We start from the raw sequence: 21,013 nt of genomic DNA, 5'->3' as shown, positions 1-21,013 counted from the left end.
GAAAGGGGAAGAACGTGAGGTCGACGTATCTTTCTCTTTCTCCTTCTGTTGCTGAAAGAGACGAATCGAGCCAAAGGAAGCGATGCAAGAAAAGAAGATACGTCGACAGAGAAAAGTAGAGAAGGAACCAGGGGAGACAGCGACGCGATTGCCCTCTCGCTCGCCTCAAAGTTGACGGGGGTTGCTTCGGACGCGTCTCGACGTTCCCCTGGTCCCTAGGGACAGTCGCACACCGCCTTGCCTTACCACATACGATCTTCACGGAAAGAACTTCCCGACGGGCGTAAGAAGCCGAGGACAATAATCCTACTGACAGCCAGCTCATCGTCGCAGCTTATTTCGATCCGCGATGGGGCCTGAGCCGCTAAGAGGAATGCTGTCCGCGCCGCGTTAGTGTCATACATGTCGTAATATCAGGATTTAATGCCATTAACTTTTATTAGTCTATCAGTGTTATGTGGGGATATTCGTGCGAGCGTACAACAAACTGAAAGAGAAACGCTAAAAAGTACACACCGAACTGAGTTCTTCTTTCTCTTATCATTTCAAATAGGAAAAAGATTATTCGCTCAATGGAAAATAATGCAAATAATAATCTGCAGGAATAGCATCTTATTTTGATAAAATAGCAAAAGTCTGAGCACATTTTAGCGATAATTAGTTAGCATAATATATTGCTATATGGAGAGGTCGTGTTATAACATTGAACGTAGAGAGATAAAGATATCTTCTTCGCAAAAAGAAATGAAGATACGCAAAATAAAGCGCTTACACAACGAAAAATCTAAAATCTGTCAAGTGCAATAAATGCGGAAACGGCTCAATATCTAATGCGCGCTTGCGGAACGGCGCGAGTACATCGTTTGCACGGCGAAATGCGAAAATCGCGTGTTTATGTTTAAAAAGCCCACAAAATTTAATTCTTTTTTCTTCCATCCGACGTTCCGGTAACGGGATATTCAAATGGCTCCGGGCAGTAGATGTTAACCAGGAGAAATTCATCCCGTTTACGGTGGTCGCGTGCAATGCGTGCAGAATTTTCAACGCGACTTCTGGGTTTTGGACACGGTTGCTCTTGCGTTTCGGTATTCGTGTCAGTTGGCATAGATGTAGAAACGCGGGCGGAGACGAATCGTGAAAGATGGGGAGAATGTGTCGTTGAATACCGAACGAAGATGCGTGGCAATTTAAGGCGAAATACGTACGTTTTTAAAGTATTTCCGACAGCGCCACTGCCTCGTGCATCGCACGTTCTCCATGGATTTCTTCTGTGTACGAACTTGTCAAAATGCATAGAAGCCTGTATCAGATTAAAAATTGAGATTAGATTGGAATTTAACCAATCAGAAAAAAGAACTTAATCTCAAGTTTAGTGAACTTTAGTCGAATTGGTCAAATTCCAATCTAATCTCAATCTCAATCTCTGATACGGATATTGATACGTATCAGATACGTATTTTATCCGTTTAGCAAATTAATAATCTTTCCGTATATATATATATATATATATATATATATATATATATATATATATATACGGAAAGATTATTAATATCATACGCATATATATATATATATATATATATATATGCGTATGATATTATTTCCATTTATCAAGAAGACTATAAACTATCTGACAATATTTCCTAATTGATCGCTTGTGTAACTATCTTAATCTCTTTCTTGGAAAAAGAGAATTATTGAGCAACTATTGATCAGTGAGAAATCAATGACTGCGTGTCTCTACGAGATTTGCGACCGGCAGAAATCTCACACAGTTGACTCGGCAGACATTATCACAATTGCTCGCGGAACCGATGACGTGAGTTGAAAAGGGAACAAAGTCGTCTTTGTAATATAGGATCATGGTTGGGACACGCGCGCATAAAGTCTGCCGGATAAGCGTGGCTCGTTCATTCGGATAATCTCGGCGAATGATATCGGTCAGCACGGCAAAGGGAATTATTAATATTAGCGTTTTCGCAAGAAACCGACCTGCTCGCAGTCCGATGATCAGCTGATTTGTTTATCCGTCGATGTGGAATATCAAAAGGATTAGAGGCGGCGAATAGATAATAAACATCGGCCAATAAAGATATCCGAAAATACCGTGCAACCGTCTGTGTCTGTACGCGCGTCCACCGGGCTGGCCTGATCTATGATTATGGATTTCGCGAGGTCGATGGCAAACTTAGTGTCTTTTGACGATCGCGCGACATGCCTGCCTTTGCCTTCTGCAACCTCGAATAGGAAAATCATAAATCGCACAATCGCATAACTGCGACATATAATTTTTTCCTTGTTACGTGTGAATTTTTTTAGCTCCAGATGATAAAGAAAAACGTATCGCGTTAAAAACTAAAAATTGCATATTTCTTGAGATAATGACATATTTAATTAATAATAGTTGAATCATAATAAAGTTTTTTTAAAAATGAGCAACAGCGATTCAATTATTCCGAGTAAGACTATGCGAAAACGTATTTGTATAGTCCACGTGTCAGATATTTCAGATATTTTATATGTAAATTAAATATAAAGTATGTAACGTTTTGTGTAATCACTTGTTACAAAGTTTAGTTAGATAATGAAAAACAGCGGCTGCTTTTTAACACTCGTCTAGCTTAGATTATATATAACGATAGTTATGTATTAGATTGTCCTCGTTATTTACATTACAAATTAAATACTTACAATGAGAGAGGAAACCTATCGCGACACACGTGGTATAATGGGATTCAACTGGAAAGATATAAATAGCATTAGCAAGATTTACTATATTGCATACGCGAAAAAAAGACGATAATTCCTTCACGGATTATTATACAGAGTATCCTGCGAAGAAGCGTTGATAGCTTCAAGAAATGATGACAATAATGATCCTTTTGATAATTATTTTATTCAAAATAATTTGCAAAATTCTATTGAATTGTAAATTGTTAATGAATATTTTAATCAGAAAAGAATTCATTTAAAATAAATTTATAAATCTAAATAGTAAAATCTATTACTAAAATTAATCCGAAGAGTTGTAGGACACTTTGTATACGTAGAATCCGATAACGATCCTTTTTCCGTTTTATCTATACGATCGGTGCCATCGATCTTCCCATTATATATCATCATGATAGCCATCACGGTATGGTTCGCAATGAAAAGAAAGGATGGACGACTCTCGAAAAGACGACCATTTCCCGGCGAGGTATCCATGATCCATCTATATTCCTCAGCTACACTCGAAAAGCGGTGCCACGAAAATACCGCTTCCGGTTGCCCTAGATTCTCGCGATTCACTGGTCCCTCCGTCTCTCTCTCTCTCTCTCTCTCTCTCTCTCTCTCTCTCTCTCTCTCTCTCTCTCTTTTTCTCCCATTTTTCTCCATGCAACGATGGTCCTGTATAGGATAAGCGCGAATCCCGTTCAAAGCGCTCCATAATTTATGTATCTATCGGCCGCCTCCCTGTTTGTCGTCGGAGATTCCGTGTGTCTCTCTTTTAAAATTCCATTAAAGAGTACAGTCGCATTTTTTTTGTTCCCCGTTGCCCCCGTTGCCCCTCGTTGTCCCGTCCGGTGCGTAACGGCCGCGAGAAGGGTCGGCTTCTCCTCGCGATCGATTATTCATAACGTCCGTGTGTACCTCGGACGAAAATGATCGCGATAAGATTCGGGTCGCCGATATCTGCGAAAGATGGAAGAGGGATCTTAATCCGATCTACGTGCGCGGGCACTCCATGTCGGAGTCGCCGCGCTCCTGGCAGCGCGACGTAATTTTAGACAGTACCCTAGCAGTGACAGTCTTTATAACGCACGTGAAGTATGAACCACTTCCGGTGGATCCACATCAACCAGCATGTCCCCTTGCACTCGCACTCCAGTGGCTCCGATTCTAAATCTGGACAAGCAAATTTCCGTGGCCTTTAGTCCCAAGCGTATCGCGCCGACATAAATCGTTCGTCCATCAATGTCGACGTGACAATGCGAAATGTTCGCATTGTGTTCGCGTTCTTAAACAATATTACGAACATAAAGACGTATTGATCATCCATATTCGAAAAATTTATACTGGTCGCAAGGCGTAGCTATGTACAGCAATAATACAAGAACAAAAGTATATATATATATATATATATATTTTTTTTTATTTGGTAAAGAAATTGATGTCAAATTATTCATTTTACGTAAGTTTCATTTAAATACGACACCCTGCTTTGTATATTATTCGCGCGATTTCCTATCACGATAGATAATCGGCCGAAGAGCGATTACGGGGGTAAATATGTTTCGGTAATTGCGTGGCTAAGTTTAGGCACGCAGTTGGCGTCAATGCGCGGATGCGTATTCAGAACGGGGCTCCTCATATTCTTATGCTCACTTACTAAACCGCCGCGTCGCGTGTGGATGTGAATGTGAATGGAACTTGCTGGCACCCCGCCTGTTTATATTTAGCCACTGTGGGCGGTATAGCTGTCACGGATACGTATCATCGGCATAACTGAACTGTGCAAATGAATAATGAAGTTCCAGTCGTCCCTTTCTTTCTCTCACTGCCTTTCTGTCTCTCTCTCCTTTTCTCTCATTCTCTCCCGTCTTTGCCGCCTATTATAGGTGCCGCGAGCCGAAGACCTTACCCGAATTGGCGTTACTCGGTCGCGACTCATTGTCTCCCGGTAGCCGATTCCTCGCACCACCGAAGCGAACGCGACACATGTGGTCTCAATGAACGCACATGCGCTCATTGGGACGCTCGCAGGAACATAAACGCACAGTTCGGCAGGCTTTGAGCAACTCGCCGTATCGAAGAGATCGCGTCGTAAGAAGATCGTAACGTTAACGAACACACGCAAAATGAAGAATACAGTTATACGATATTCCTAATCCCATAATGACCGCCCCGTTAATTCCGTGCGGCTTAAGGCAATATATATATATATATTTTCATTGCCTAAAATCTGATATCTGCGTGTTATCGAAAAAGAAAGCTTCTCTCCAACTGTGGCTTGGACAGGGAATAAATTTTTTAATATTAGTTCTTTTTTAAATTGCTATTTTAGTCATGGATATAGAAAAAGCAAAATTCGTTTTTTTCCGATTCGAGTAATGATACTTAATTTATTCTTGTTTCTTGTAATTATTTCTTATATATATAAGATTCTAATATGGTTAAAAAACTTAAAGGCAACCGCTTAAAGGCAAGTCGGCGTATCAATCAGCTTCTTGTGTTTTGCACATTATAATCATTTCGCGCGTTAATATCTATTAAAACATGTTGCTTTTGCATCTACACTCGTTACGCTCTATCGTTTTTAATACTCAGCAAAAGTCAATAAGAAGTATCTGGCAATGTCTAATCATCACGGAAGGTCATGCTTATCGCCGCTTGTGCAACGATGCATGTTTTTGCATGGATTTTTGTGTCTCCCTGCAGTTTTTATTTCCCGTTGCAACTATTTATAAAATATAAGCCAGGATTTTCCTGCGCCGATTCTACGTCTCGGTGATAAAGTCCCCGAAAGAAACCGCCATCGAGAGCGTCGTGAAATTAATAATCGCGAGACTCGGAATCGGAGAAGGGCGACACGAATGCATCCAGCGTCGCGCGCGTGTGACATCTCAGCTGGTGCACAGGCTGGATGAATAAACGTCTTCCTTATCGTCTAAAATAAACTCCACACATATCTGGATCATAGCCAGGATGTAGGAAAGTACAATGATATTTGCCGCGTAAATTGTTACGTTCCTATGGAGGATGGATCGGATACTCGCCGCGCATTGCACCGGCATGCTTCGATGCTATTAATATAATAATCGCTAAAATAATCGCAAAAATTCGCTGGCGATGCACTTGGCTGCGATCCGTTTAATCGCGTGATGTTAATAGTCAGACATGCAATTAGATTTTTAACTATTTGATTATGAGGTAATCATCTTTTTGACATAAATTATGTATCACTAGTATATTTACAATCTAATATAATACATTTTGTATCAAAATAGCTTTGATAATTTAAAATGCAAAAGTTTCAATAAATCTTTTTCTTAATAATCAATTATGTGAGTATTCAAATATAATGATAAAAAAATTGAAAAAATGATGCTCTTAGCAAATATTTATAATTGACATATTTTATAAAAGAATTCCGAGTAAAGTGTACAGTGGCAATAGGTCGATCATTCGAGATAATCGTTCGAATTGTTAGATCATAATGTCAAACAACACCAATTCTTGCATCTGTTGTCTAACAATAAGTCTAAAATGTATATAGATAAAATATAGTGAAAAGGACAAAAATAATATTTACGATGCATCGAGTCGTTAGCGATATAAAATGGCAATTCATGCCATTTGCTTCACGTTCGCATTTTTCCGACAACAAAGGTCCGGGGTATTTCATCCGTGGCGCGGATAAGCCACACCGAATTGCCCACCCTCGTAATAGCGCGCGAAGAATCTCGCAACTCTCTACATAAGCCGACGTGCACATCGGAGCGCGCAGCATCCCTTTAATTAGTGGTCCGTGTGCCTTTACAGTCATATCCCGCTCACATGACGGTCGACTCGCAGAAGCAAATCGAGATGCAGCGGCTGCAAACGGAGCACTTGAAGCGGCAGCAAGAGCACATCATGCAGCATAACATCCAGGAGTTGCAAGCTCAGATGACAAAGAGCCAGCTGAGCATGTCGGGGCCACAGTCGTTGATGTTTCTGCCGTTTCTCGAGCAGCTCAGAGGGCTTCCCGTGCAGTCGCCCATGCCTCCGCCGCCGACCACGTCAACTGCCACCACCGGCAACAAGCACATCAACTCTATTGCTAATGTATGTGATCCGGTGATTATCGATATCATAACTCCGAAAAATGCTAACAATTTTTCACAAAAATGCAATATTTGCTATTATTTTGTCATAAGTTTATTTTCGTTTATTTTATCTATTCATTCCAGATAAAAATACGAAAGGAAACTCTTTAAACTCTAGCATTTGTTTAAAAAAATATATAGATATACACTGTTTTAATATAAGTACTATTTGAGAAATCTCGATTCGTTTGGCTCCTGTTTCTGAGTTAGTTCCATTCGTTCGCAGATGATCAGCAGTCATCGGGAAGGCCCGAGCTGGGCGACCGCGCATCTCGCGCAAATGACCACGCAGATGGAGAAGGAATCGTCGTCGCCGGCGCCGATCTCATCCGCGGTAGCGCCGACGGCACCGCCTCTTCAGGATCTCGACGCTCCGCTGAACCTTACCAAGCCGAAGTCGACGTCGTCGGGCGCCACGGCGTCCTCTTCGTCGCCCGGTAGCGACTCGCATTCGACCGGTGCCGGAAGTAGTGGCCAGCAGGAACAACCGTTGGCGGCAACCGCGCCCAAACTTTTTCCGCCAGGACTGCCGTTACCGCGAAATTACCTGCCGACGCTTCCCTACGCCGGTCTGCCGCCGCATCTCAGCACTTTGTCTTCGCCGAGTGAGTGAAATATTTATTTAAAATTTTATTTATTTATTTAGCTCGTTCGCTTTAATCGCTGACGGATCCATGGGAGCGGAATAACACCATTAAGCCGTAAGGGATTGCATTGGCTGTCAGGTAGCGGTGAAGTCGAGTATCGTGTCGAAACGACATTTCGCGGATATTCCGAGCGATAGTCGCTATTCACCACGGTTAATTATCTTTATGCAATATACGTGCACGCTCTCACTGACATTATATCTCGCGAATTGCGTACCATAATCGACCAACCACTCGTGAAGTATCCACCCGAATTAGCACGATTAAAGTAACGCCTGTTACCGCGAGCCAAACATTACGTAGATTTCGCCGGTGCGCCGATTGCGCGACGCGTTCGTCTCGCGGAACAATTGCAAATTGACGATTGCCGCAAATGGATTCCGAGAGAGAAAGGCACGGTCGGTACCCTCCGTAGTATGCGATTTTATGCCGGCGGTGAACACTTAATCATCTTCGAACAGGCTAGTTTTCCCGATTGTCCCGCGGCCGGTTTTTTTTCGACGCCACTCGCCCCGGAGAACCTGTTTCACTTGCCATCTGGTTTTTGCCATGGGTACCGGCATGCTCATAATCAACGATGCGTAACGCGATTCCGCCCGATAAGGGCCGCGCGACGCGAGATTCGTGTGCGAGCAAGGAAGGGAAGAAAATCCGCATGCCGTCATTGTAACATCGAGAGAGAATCTCTTCGCGTGGCAATCGCTCGCACGTCACTTCATCGCGACTTATACGGTATACTGCAAAACAAGTTTAAACTTCGGAATTTTGTATTAAAAATTCGAGAAAAGATAACGAGAAAAAGATTCTCGCATAAACGTGATTCTGAAAATAATATTTATATTAACAATCGACTATAACAAATTCTCCGCTAGATATTTCTTTTCGAGAACGATTTTTTTCACTTGAAAAAAATTCTTAGTTATTATGATGATTTAATATTAAAATTGAAGAAGACGTAAAAGAATTAGCAAAAAGATGTCTAAAACGCCAAATTAAATTTTCGCCAAATTAATTTAAGTTTTAATCAGCAAGGATTTTGCATTTTGTGCATCTTCATTTTTTATTATGTATCTTGAACTCTTCTTCCGATCGTATTTCCATATTACGCGTCTTTCATTTCGTGTCTCCGATGACCCGTTACAGTGGGCAAGGTAATGGCCAAAGACGAGGCCGGTGGACCGGGAGGATCCGTGGCGGCCGCTGCGGTCGCGGCCGTGGAAAAGCACTTCGCGATGCACGGCCTGTACGGATTGCCATCGAACGCAGGTGGGATGCCACCGTCGGCCCAGACTCAAAGACCGATCAAGCATTCTGGCTCTCGGGAGGAGACGCCTCAGGAGGAGCAGGATTTTCTCTCGACGCCTCACAGTAAGTGAATGCGGAGAAACGGGCGTCGCGTTAATTGAGACGGATCACGAAACGCTACGCAAATGTAAAGAATACTTAATATAGTTTCGAACGTGTTCTAAAATCTTTGACAAATATAAAATCGATCTTCTCATCAGGGAAACAATAACTGCGATGAAGTATCGCATATAAGTTATGCGAGATAAAATAATATAAAAAATTATACTTGTACGTACGTGACATATAAACAATTTAAATTATGTCGATTTTCACTGTTTTCTATTTTAGACAAATATGAGTAGTATTGAGATATATAATGATTCGTATTGTATGAAACAGAATTGTGCAAATGAAATGCAATAGATGCACTGCATCTCAAAACGCTCCTTAAAAAATCCCTGAAATTCCGGTCGAAAATGTAATAATTTTTCATTTGTAGTTTTTTTAGTTGCAAATTGTATTGATAATATTATATAAATTTTCATATATTTTTTAATTTCTTTAATATTAAATTCATAGACAGATAAAAAAATCTTCTTTATTTTTGAATTAGTATTTCAAAAATTCTTTGCACAATTCTAATTACGGTATATTCTTTATTATAACGATAATATATGAGATTTATATATAAATTGCATATAATAATCTCAAGTTTATCATCGTTTATATCTCGTATACATGACTCGTTTTCAAAATTGCAGTGTGGCGAGATCCGGGATATAAAGTAGCGGAAGACATAACGGAAAAAGGTAAGCACTTCTATGAGTAACGATCAGACTAATATTACGCTCTTGTTTTGAGAGCGCCAAGTGACGCCCTCGCGAAATCAGATTCGTTTCTCACGAGAGTATCGTAGATCGCGACGACGACGTGACACCTAACGCCCTGTTTCTCTCTCTCTTTCTTCAGCTAAAATGGTGAGGCAGCAGAAAAGGGAGGGTGAGAACAAACCACATATCAAGCGACCTATGAACGCGTTCATGGTGTGGGCCAAGGACGAACGTAGAAAGATCTTGAAAGCCTGCCCAGACATGCATAATTCGAACATATCGAAAATTCTCGGTAAGCATACCCGATTCATATCGCTCATATATCTGCGATATCTTACAATTGATAGTTAAATTATTTTAATTCAATTATAGTTCATTAAGTCATTGATTCCATCAATCAATCAATGTCAATATCTATCAATATTTATTATATTGATATTATTACCGATAAATATAAATAATTTTGCAAACATGTATTAAAACTCCCGTTACAAATTACATTACAAATTATATACTCGAAACATAAGTCTATTTGACATCTAATTTAATTTAATCGATGAAAAATCATCGAAGAACGCGAAATGTTCTCCACTTGAGTTGCGCACTCTGTCGATTGCAGGTGCCCGGTGGAAGTCAATGTCGAACTCGGAGAAGCAGCCGTATTACGAGGAACAGTCGCGGCTGTCGAAGCTGCACATGGAAAAGCATCCGGACTATAGGTATCGGCCGCGACCTAAGCGCACGTGCATCGTGGATGGCAAAAAGATGCGCATCTCCGAGTATAAGTCGCTGATGCGGCAGCGGCGGCAGGAGATGCGGCAATTGTGGTGCCGCGACGGCGGCAGCGAGATGAACTTCTTGTCGCCGGTGAGCGCCGATCTGACTGGCTCGCAGCATCACCCGGGCACGGGCGCCGGTCCGTCGGCGCGGCCGTCGGTCTCGCCGCCGGCGACGATGCTGAACGGCGGTGGCGGTGGCGCCGGCCCGAGCTCGGATCATCCCTCGTTCTATTATCCGCAGGACAGCCTCTCGCCCACGGACATGATGAACTTCTCGCCCGAGAATTCCGGCTCGATCGGCGGCTACGACGCGAGTCCGCGACATCACGACGAGGATTGAACCGCAGCTCCGGGTCAGCCACTTTGGCCGCCCGGAGCATCATCATCATCATCGTCGTCGGCAGTGGCAGCGGCGGCGGCGGCTGCGGCGACTGCGGCGGCCGCATCCACGTCGAGGCTCGCTTACGAACTCTTCTGGTAATCGAAATCGTCCGTCTTGTCGTGTGACGACGATGACGACGATGACGTGTCCTAAGTCACACGCGGCGCGAGCCGCATACGCGCGAACGCAGGAACATACTTGTGAGTCGCGCGCTTCTGCACGACGGAAAGAACTGGAAGAAGACACTATTTCTCGGGGGAAGAAGAGTCGGGCGTCTCGAAACCTCTCGCCGGAGGTTGTGATATAATGTTCTATCTCTGTGCCATCGTACGCGAAACGCGAAGGACCTATCCGCAAAGTAAAAGCTCAAGAGCGTCTCCGTTGTGACGTTGCTCGATTGTCGATCTTTCTTATTTTTCTATAAATGCCGATATTTTTTCAATACGAGATCTTTTATTATCATTTAATCCATTTAATTTGTATTGAATATTTATACGGACCTCGATACGACATTTTATAAACGGATACAAGCTTGTATTAATTGTTGTACTGAGAATTCAGTATATTTAAATTTATCGGATATTTTAATAATAAAAATACCTGATATCCAGTTCGCAATTATTAAGAAAACATATTCTAATCAACAAGGGAATTGTCCTCTGATTTTGATGAACTTTGAATACGTTACAGTATGTATCGAAACGAGAATAATATATTTTTCCTGATATTTTATTTTATAAAATTGAAATATATTATTGAAATAAAATTGATGTTCAATTTACAAAATTTCTTTCTTTTTTTTACAAATTTTTAAAAAATTTTTCTAATAGAAAAGTTTAAAAAGCAATTAATGATAAATTCAGCTATATGTAAAGTTTTAAAAACACACATTTTTCGGAAATGAATTAAACATTACAATGCACACTCTATTCATATCTGTCTCTTCATATTAATAGACTGGATTTTTTTTTTTAATCTCAAAGATAATCATAAAGTATGATAATAAATTATTTACAGAAAAGAAATTCATGTTTTTAACCACTAAAAATGAAACACATGTGTTTGACGTAAATATTTTTCAAATCTTAAAAGCATAAAAGAAAAATATAAAATGAATAAATTTATGTGGATGCAATGTAAAATCTATATAGTTGTGATCGTAAAATTAATAAACTGTTCACATAATATGATTCTTATATATATTATATATATATAAAATCGTTTATATAACGAATCGTAACATTCTGCATGATTAAATATTACGATTGATTTATCGATTTATGCATTGCTCTGTATCATTCTATTTGATACAGTTGATTGATCATCGAAGACTTCTCGGTTAATTTTATTTTTGAAGTTTAAAAATGTTAAAAATGTTTTTCACATGTGACAATTATACTATATAGTTGAATTTTACTTATATATTATTTAATTATTGCTCTTTAATTAAATTCATTAAATTAAATTAAATTATTTAAGATTAAAAAAACAGAAGATATCCAATGCTCTCTTAGAAAGAGACTAAAATTATTTTGTTTCAACAGAATGTTTAATCTCGTAAAATAAAATGGAGTACTTAAGAAAAAATATGTTTTGTGTTGCATATGTATTTTTTATTTCTTATTTATACTATGATCTATTTAGAGTTCATTAAGAAGGAGAGAAGAACAATTGAATACATTCCCCTCTCTCTTGTAAGTTTTTTAATTTCAACAAATATTCAATAATCCATTTATAATCCGTTTTATTTCACATCTCAATTTTCATTCAATTCTATTACTAGGTAATACAACGTCATTTTCCGAATGTATCGAGGCCCGGGTGTATCTATTCACATGTTCGCACATGGAATACTCGACAATTACAGTCTATGAACTGTTCTTGTATAAGATGTTTCTGTTATTCGTTTTCGCTCAGCATCCTTAGGCGAAGTATTCTTCCAAACGCACACTGAAAACACACATGAAAACCCCGCGGTCTAAACTGAAATACAACAGAAATAACGTGAGACTTTAAAAGATATATCACATAGCCGTTTACTAGACGTCCTAATTTTTCATCTCCTCGAATTTCTTTTCTTTGGTAGCTTGCTCTTGCGTTAGACGAGCGACGACGGAGGACGGCGTCTCTTTCGCACGTTCGGCGGGATTCCCTGTATATTCTTCTGCATCGTAATCAAAACTGCAGTCCACACGAAACTCACAGTAGACCTCGATCGTCAGTAGCTAACGTGTAGAGATAACGATTAACCGGCGTTAAACCAGCGGCCAAAATCCAAATCTCGTTGCAATTCAATCTCTCCATTCAGCATACGTGCGCGCGTAGATGCGGGACGAGGGGAGGTCGCGGAGGCACGTGCATACGCATAATTTTTATAAGACAATCGCGTGTCGCCTCGGCGCGCCGATTCGGATGCGCAGCTCGTGCCGGTCTTCTTATCGAACTTGAATACGTAGCCGATATCGTACGTACACGTTGCGACACGATGCATGGCCAAAAAGTCTTGTTCCTATTTCTCCTAGTGTGTATGTGTGTGTATGTGTCTAACGATACGCCATTCCGGTCGGCCGTATCGAGAAAAAGAAACAAAAAAGATAGAAAGAAGGGAAGGAAAAAAAAAATGAAAGAGAGAGTAAACAAATAAATAGAAACTGGTCTATCGCAGCATCTTCCGCAACGATCGTGCGTCCGACGAACAGCGTAGACGCGCACGTGGCAATCTTATCTTGCGACCGCCAGTTAGTTGTTTAAAATGTTCCATCGTATGTAAAACAACTACGTTCGACGCGCCGAACGAAAGGTCGGAACGGAGTGAGAAAAAGCTAGAAGATAATCGCTCGCGCGATTAAATCCCGGTACATAGACGCGTGACGGGCTTTCTCCTTTAATATAAATGCTTAGTACTTATAGTATTTTCATCGTTAATTTATTGACCCTAATATGTAAAAGCGGCGACGGCCGGGGGGCGGTTGATAGTCGACTGAGTGACAGGGGGCGAAAAGGGGCGAAAAGGAGCGATAAAGAGGATTGCAATAGAGACATTGAGAATTAGCGGATCGTCGATATATTAGTACAACATTGCGGTAAAACGTCGCGGAAGGGATTATAGCGTTATTTATCGAGAGATCAGCGCGCATCTGCGATATGCATGACACGTCATCTCCATTATCGTGCGAGGGTGCGTTACGCACGCCATGCGCTTCTCCAGTCTCGAATTACATTTACGAATTCGCGGGGGAGATTACGGTACATGGGAGATGAGGTTGATGAGGACAATTACGATCTCGTGTAAGTCGACGGCGAGAACACAGTTGTAACGTAGCTAGGCAGCGTGATCTGCGAGACGATCGAACAGGGCGATATAATGATTTGGAGCTTGATGTGATATAATACTTATGTGCCAAATAGCGTTTTCGCGGGCGGGGGGTTAATCAAAAAAGAAAAAAAAAAGAGAGAGAAAAACCTCTAGTTCCGAGTCGCCTCGTTGGCTCGACGTGAAGCGAATATTTGCGTCTCCTCCTTTTTTCACGTTTTCTTCTTTTGTTATTTATAATCAGTGCAATTTACATAAACACACGGTACCTAATATAATTTTATAAAGAGAGCCAGTATCCTCGATATATCTGCACCCGTTTTGTTGGGACTCGACCGGCATCAGATTAGGGTAGCTTAATGTTGATAATAATTTATTTTATGTATATAATGGATTTGTACATTGTGTCGGGAGATAATTATCGATCCGCGGCCCGATACGAGCGTCAATATTATTAATGTACAGTGTAATTATATTGTGATGTATCTACGTAGCTACATTATATATGTAATATTCGAAGTATGTAGATTAACAATGTTAAACGCGATATGTATTCTTATTTTTATTATTGTCTCATTATTATCTTTATTATTACCTTTATATTAATTATTATTAATATTATTATTATTGATGGCACCATTATTATTATTATTATTATTATTATTATTATTATTATTATTATTATTATTATCATTATTATAAATATTACAGTTATCAATATCATCGTTGCTTACTTAGTACGATATTATTTAAGTGACGAGCCTTATTATTTTTAATAGCAAAAAAGGTTGTACGTGCCAGTTAAGACAAGAATGGCAAGTGAAAGTTTGTTGGTCATGTTTATGCTCGAATACTCAATCAAATTTTAATGCAATATTTCGATGTAATGCATATTTTCTTCATTTGAGCCGTTTCCTTGGTCTGTGATGATTTCGGAATACTGCGTCTAGGAATTTCAATTTTGTGTCACATTTATAGATCGTGTCGTATCTTTATTTCAGTCTTGTGTTTTTTGAATGTATTTCTCTCTCTCTCTCTCTCTCTCTCTCTCTCTCTCTCTCTAGATCGATCTTTCATCGCCTTTCAAAAATAAGATTTGAAAAAATTCAATTTCCTTTTAATCATTTTACTGTTAGACAACGGCAATTTTTCACTTAGCTGAAAGATTAAATGTTTCAGGTGAAATATCTGCCTATTTTGCATTTTTTTAAATTGTGCCATAACTTCGTTGTCGTGAATATTAAAAAAATTAATTGCGCTTTTATGTTTGCAAAATTTTATAAAGTCATATGATGTCTGATGATGTAACGTGCATAGAACGTCGACCCATATTTCCCATATCAAAAATTTAATTCGGTTTTGTTGATCGCAGTGTTTGCTTTAATAAAAATCGGTTCTGCATTCCATCGATTGCGATTTCAGTCCATACAATCGTTGAAATTAGCAACGATATTTAATCCGTGGCGATCTCTTTATTTTCAGATATCACGAATGTTATGCGATAATATATCAGCACACGATTATTATATTTACTGGCCTTTACATGCAACCAATGCGAATGCAAACTGTAAGAATAGTAAATTGTAAATCGAATTACACTACTAATATTATAGTATATTTAACGTAAAGAAAAAGTGAACACTAACATCCGCTCTCCAATATTCCAAGCATTCACTTCATTTACATGTACGTTGTTGTTAATGGTATAAAAAAATATAATAAAATAACGCTTTACCGAAATTCAACTTTAGTTTTAGGGGTATACGACACTATTTCTAGATGAAAAAAAACTTGTATGTATGAGGAATGTATATAGTTATGGAGTACCAGTGCAAATGGGGAGACCGAATGAACGGGAGAGAAAGTAAAATAGCGAAAGAGGAGAGAGTGAAAAGAAAGACAGAGTGAAAGATAAGAGAGCATAAAAACAGTCAAATAATGTGTGAATGAAATAAAATTCTCGCGATCATCTTAACACTACTCGTGTCGTAGTATATTATCGGTATCAATAGCATAAAATCAAAATATATGTTTAGGATGATGAGTGAATTGCTACTGATAACACAATTTAAATTTTATTTATTGATACATGTTCAACATATATCTGTAACGGAATAGTCTTCATCGCGGCAGTGTTAAGATGAACGTACAAAGCATACGATAGAACAAAGGAAAAGTCATTCTTTGGAACGCACATAATGCAGTATAAAATTACTAAAATAAATCTAAAATGTCTTCGCAGTTATTATTATTATAATAATAAAATATTATGTCTGAAAATAATGATACTTTTGTCGAGCATAATATAAATCTTATCAAGAACGTATCACACGCTGGCTGTGAGTCACTTGATTAAATCTCCTTTATGTTTCATTTTGTTTTGACAAAAAGTGTGCATATATTGATCATTATTGCAAAATATGCATATCAAAATCGTGATAAATTTCAATTATTTATTTATATTGACGCGATCCAAGATGACTTTTCTTCATAGATAGAGACATCAAATGCACTGTATATCATAATAGAGAACAGCACTATTATAAACATAAAAAATATATGATTATATTTATTATAATAATTTGAAAGCTAGGTACTCTTTGTTGTTTGTATTTTACAAGCGTAATCATTATTACACATAAATAAATATGAACTATATAAATGAATAAATACAAGACTTTCATTTTTACATGCGTAAATATCATACAGAAGAAAATGAAGAATTAGAAGCGAATGATCATTTATTAAATTATTATAAATAAATTAATTTTTTAATTTAATGATAACGAAAATACATACTTAATATAAATAAGGTTTCATCTATTTGTAATTCTGTAGCCGCTAGTTTTTTAATTGCGTTTTGTGCTTTCTCGAGCTGTTGAGTCTCAGATGGCGTCATCATTTCTGCAATCTGTAAAAAAAATGTTTTTTCATTTATTAATTCGCTGTTTTTGCGATTCTTTCAACTTAATAATATATGTTAATATTACATCGGCCAGCTGCTGTTCCGTGGCGCCATGTTCTTTTAAGTTGGCAGAAAGTATTTGCACTCTCAATTGTTTTTCTATCATGCGTTTATTACTAGTCGATTCATGATCTCGTCTTTTTATAATGTTATACAACGATTGATAACAATGTTCAATCTCCATTTCGACAATTTTAGTTAAGTCAATGCAAAAGCGAAAAGGTGATTTCGTCGGTGCTGACGCAGATCCACTTTTCTTTATTTCTTGAATTTGTATATAATTTTCTTGTGTCAAATTATACGTTAAAGACTTAGCTTCTTTTGCTGGAATCATTGCTAAATTTTGAATTTGCTCTAAATTAACATCCTTTTCGTTACGAACTAATCTAAAATCATAAAAATAGTCAAATATACTTTCATACAGAGAAAATATTTAATTAAAATATTTTTTCCTTTTTATAATAAAATTTAGAATATTAAGAATTAAATCTGTAATTTCACCTGAAAATTCTTCCGGCTTTGGAACCAAATCTATTTGTTACGATATGCTCCAAAGTTTCCCATGTCAACTGTTTAAATGCGTTTTTCATATTAACGCTATATTGCCCTCCACCAGAATCACCGACTCGTTTAATAAATTGTGTACTATCTTCTTCTAAGAGCCGTAAGTATTGATCAAGATAATGTTCGAGTTCTTCATAATTTAATTTTCTCACTTCTTCTTTAATCTCGGTATATGGAATTGGATTTGATGTAGCTGCCCAAGATGCAGTTCGCAAATACATCAAATTAATTAATTGTCTCATCAATTGCCCAGCATGTACATCAAATCTTTGATTCATTGCTTGTATAACAATCTGGTCCCTGATATAAATCATATAAATCAATATTTTATAATAAAAAATCATTGTAAATCAGAGATTTTACCGAAGGTCTTGAGTAAGTCGATCAAAATTTACTTTCCAATATATTCCATTATCTATAGGTTTAGCATTTTGTCCTTGCAACATATTTGAAATGACTGTTACATCAAGATTTGGTAAGTTATAATTAGGTTTTTCAGTATTCTCTGCTCCTGTTTCAAAAGATATTCTATGCATTAAAAATTGATTTTTTACTAATAGTTCAAATACATCTTTTAGATTTGGAATAGAAGGTGGTTGAGCAGCTGAAAAAACATTGATCATTAATACAAATACTGGGATTTATTATATCATGCAAGAAATAAATAAAGAATATTGGGATATTATTTTTAAAGGAAATTAAGATTAAATATAGAGATGTACTATTTTTTAATCATACACTTAGAGGGTGTCCGTTCTATTCGTTTATATGTCTCTATTATTACTGCAGATGCTGTAATATACCCATGTTTTAATACCTCTTCCAACATAATCTCGGCCTCGTCTCCGCAATAAGTTTTTACAAAAAATATATATCTATAGAAAATAATACAATAATTAATATTCTTAATACATGAGACAAGTCATATTTTTTAATACAATATTTAAAATTCTTATTTCAATATATAAGAATACTTTGGATAGCGAAGAAGCGTAATAATCTTGTTTTGATGTAAAGTATACTCGACTTGATAGTTATTTCGATGATATGTAACATAACCATATTTTATAAGAACACATAATCCTTCTTTTATCTAAAAGATGAAAACATTTTATTATATTAACAAAATAGAACTCTATAAAATACTTGAATATAAGATGATAAATGCCTAATATATTTTTTATTCTACAATTTTTATTATTAATATATGTATAATATATTATTTACCTTCGCTACCGGTAGACCCGTTCCAAGGCGTAATGCACTCAATGTTTTTGTGCCATATAATAAATTATTACCAATACGTTGTACGTTAGGGCCAAAATATTCTTCCAATAATATCGAACACAATTTATTGAAAAAGTCCTTCATATTTGTACTGTAAATTACCTACTAATTATCTACTAAATTGTCTACCGCTAATTCTGCAGTCTAGAACTAAATAATATTCTATGTATATATATATATATATATAAGCGTGTGTATATAATTATGTTCAATTGATGTGCGTGCACGTGAATGTATGAGCACAATTCTAAATACAATGTGTAGACATTCACGTGGTAAATCGTGACACGATGCACTCAGCTTCTTTTTCTGAGTGTAAAAGTGTAGATTGTCAAGTGTGTATCTTTTTCGCTCCCATGAAAACTTAGATGACGAAAGACAAGGAGCAACGTTTTGAATATATCTGAATGCTCCAATTTCAGTTTTTTTATCCTTATTTAACATTTGGTGAACAACAAGGATCAAATAATATTTGAGATACTCGTTATGTTTCTTGTTTGATCTAGAATTCTCGAATCTATATCACATATATATCGCATAAATATTATGTGAAATTTATAATACATATAATGCATATTATAAGATTTTGCTATATTTCGAAGAATTAACTTCTAATAGTCGTTTAGGGATATGGTGTATATCTACACCTTCCTGCACCTAAAAAGGACTGAGTAACGAACTGACTCGACGAATTGGCTACCTTTCGATATTCACTGCCAGTACTGAAAATATATAGTTCAGGTGACGTATATTATAGATTTTCAGTACTGGCAGTGAATTTTGAAATGCAGCCCTAGTAGCTTAGTACAGAGTAATAATTTTATTTTCTGTTCCTGCACTAGGTTAAAAAATTTTTTATCTCGTTTTTGTTAAATTTGTCATTTTACAACGAATGTATACTAGTTCAGTTACAAAAAATACCCAAATCGGAAAGAAGCTTGAGAGCGGCTATAACCACATTTTAGTTGGTATAGGTCTACTAGTGTCTCTACGTATGTATATAAAACATGCATTATCCAGTCATGAGTCCATAAAGTCTGTTCTTTTCGGCTGAACTTTTTAAATAGTTCATCTTTCTTTCTTTTCTTTCCATGTTAGAGAAAAAAAGAGAAAAGATGAACTGTGCAAGAAGCTGAAAAGAACAGACCTATGATACTTTCGATGAACTTTCTTTTTTTTATTTGTTATTCATTTCTTTAAGTCCTTAATATTGCCATTTTGTAAGATCCTGCACACACTGAAGGAAATATTAGGAACAGAAATAATTATTAAATATTGGAAATAAAAATTTGGAATAAAGATTAAACATAACGCGCAATAGACAAATAAGATAATATAAGATATAACTATATCTAATACTTGTGTCCATTGTGCGTAACGTTTAATTTTTATTCCGAATTTTCATTTCTGAAATTTAATATTTATTCCTGTCCCTAATATTTCCTCCATTGTGCGCAGGGCCTAACTTTCGCGTGGCTTGAAAAATCTTTTTTTGACGTTTCATGGAAATGGTAGGATTCATAAAATTGTTTCAATTTCAGTATTACAAAATTTTAGCGAAATGAGGGAACTCGGAGATAGAAGTTTGCTTTTGATATATAGTTTATCAGTATTATCGCGACACATGCATTCGAAGCGGGCAATCGTCTCGAACTCGATTGGAGATCAATCGAAGCATTAACGACTGGTTAAACCGTGCGGCACTGTGGCAGCAAGCGCTTCCGGCGGAACAGCATTGTCGCGGATGATCACGTGATCGAGGATCGACTTCTTCGTTTGTGGCCACGAGGTTTTGTGGTGTAAAATTAAGTTTACCGGGTGGAAAAGGCCCCCTATTTTTGTAGTTATACAAAAATGCCCTCCAGCAACCCGTTGCCACCCAAAGAAAATGCCCTGTTCAAGCGGATCCTGGTGAGTAACGGCCGATCAAAATACTCTGTTTTGGACCCCACTCCGGCAAGCGAGGTGCACTCGTCGTGCTCTAATGATAAAGCATTCCTTGGGGGGAAAAATGGGAAAAAGGTCACTGGCGACCGCGCGACGCGGTTGCCTAGTCGACGTTACAAACGAAAGGCTGTCATGGCCCGGCGACACGCCGTGACGAT

The 21,013-nt window shown here is 37.7% G+C and overlaps 3 protein-coding genes across 14 annotated transcripts in view; 2 read left to right on the top strand and 1 right to left on the bottom strand.

Moving 5' to 3' along the window:
- The window catches only part of Sox102F (transcription factor Sox102F), a 236,738-nt gene extending 219,971 nt beyond the window's left edge, over positions 1–16,767 (top strand). For all 9 annotated transcript variants that reach the window (XM_089070503.1, XM_089070508.1, XM_089070507.1 and 6 more), the window contains 6 exons: positions 6,529–6,813; positions 7,081–7,459; positions 8,645–8,869; positions 9,550–9,597; positions 9,758–9,910; positions 10,238–16,767. In XM_089070503.1, the coding sequence (XP_088926629.1) occupies positions 6,529–6,813; positions 7,081–7,459; positions 8,645–8,869; positions 9,550–9,597; positions 9,758–9,910; positions 10,238–10,737 (1,590 nt within the window). In that variant the 3' untranslated portion in view covers positions 10,738–16,767. The remainder of the gene's footprint in view (positions 1–6,528; positions 6,814–7,080; positions 7,460–8,644; positions 8,870–9,549; positions 9,598–9,757; positions 9,911–10,237) is intronic.
- Positions 14,449–19,328, bottom strand: Polr3C (RNA polymerase III subunit C). Of its 4 annotated transcripts, XM_089070517.1 has the most exons (9): positions 19,181–19,326; positions 18,849–19,058; positions 18,596–18,714; positions 18,360–18,496; positions 17,985–18,225; positions 17,559–17,921; positions 17,083–17,443; positions 16,892–17,003; positions 14,449–15,657 (listed from the first exon to the last, which is right to left on the bottom strand). In XM_089070517.1, the coding sequence occupies exons 2-9, from the start codon at positions 18,990–18,992 to the stop codon at positions 15,632–15,634; spliced, it is 1,503 nt and encodes a 500-aa protein (XP_088926643.1). In that variant the 5' UTR covers positions 18,993–19,058; positions 19,181–19,326; the 3' UTR covers positions 14,449–15,631. The 4 variants fall into 4 exon arrangements, with proteins under 4 accessions (XP_088926643.1, XP_011644906.2, XP_088926644.1 ...); XM_011646604.3 differs by having other exon boundaries at positions 18,849–19,326; XM_089070518.1 differs by lacking the exon at positions 14,449–15,657 and having other exon boundaries at positions 16,687–17,003; positions 17,985–18,255; positions 18,849–19,328.
- A 1,276-nt stretch (positions 19,329–20,604) lies between these two features.
- Positions 20,605–21,013, top strand: part of Naa15-16 (N-alpha-acetyltransferase 15/16) — a 37,311-nt gene continuing 36,902 nt past the window's right edge. The window contains exon 1 of the mRNA XM_011646602.3: positions 20,605–20,819. Within this exon, the coding sequence (XP_011644904.1) occupies positions 20,763–20,819 (57 nt within the window). The 5' untranslated portion in view covers positions 20,605–20,762. The remainder of the gene's footprint in view (positions 20,820–21,013) is intronic.

Source organism: Pogonomyrmex barbatus, unplaced genomic scaffold, assembly GCF_055798465.1.
Source record: "Pogonomyrmex barbatus isolate J1 unplaced genomic scaffold, ASM5579846v1 scaffold10, whole genome shotgun sequence".
NCBI classification, from domain to species: domain Eukaryota; kingdom Metazoa; phylum Arthropoda; class Insecta; order Hymenoptera; family Formicidae; genus Pogonomyrmex; species Pogonomyrmex barbatus.
Note: the sequence above shows the minus strand (reverse complement) of the source record. Positions and strands in the feature narration are given on the sequence as shown.

Coding starts and splice junctions, on each gene's coding strand:
- Polr3C (XM_089070518.1), bottom strand. CDS start 18,992: ATGAAGGACTTTTTCAATAAATTGTGTTCGATATTATTGGAAGAATAT. Junction 18,715..18,848: donor CGGGTCTACCGGTAGCGAAG/GTAAATAATATA, acceptor TTCATCTTTTAG/ATAAAAGAAGGATTATGTGT. Junction 17,444..17,558: donor AAAGCCGGAAGAATTTTCAG/GTGAAATTACAG, acceptor TTATGATTTTAG/ATTAGTTCGTAACGAAAAGG.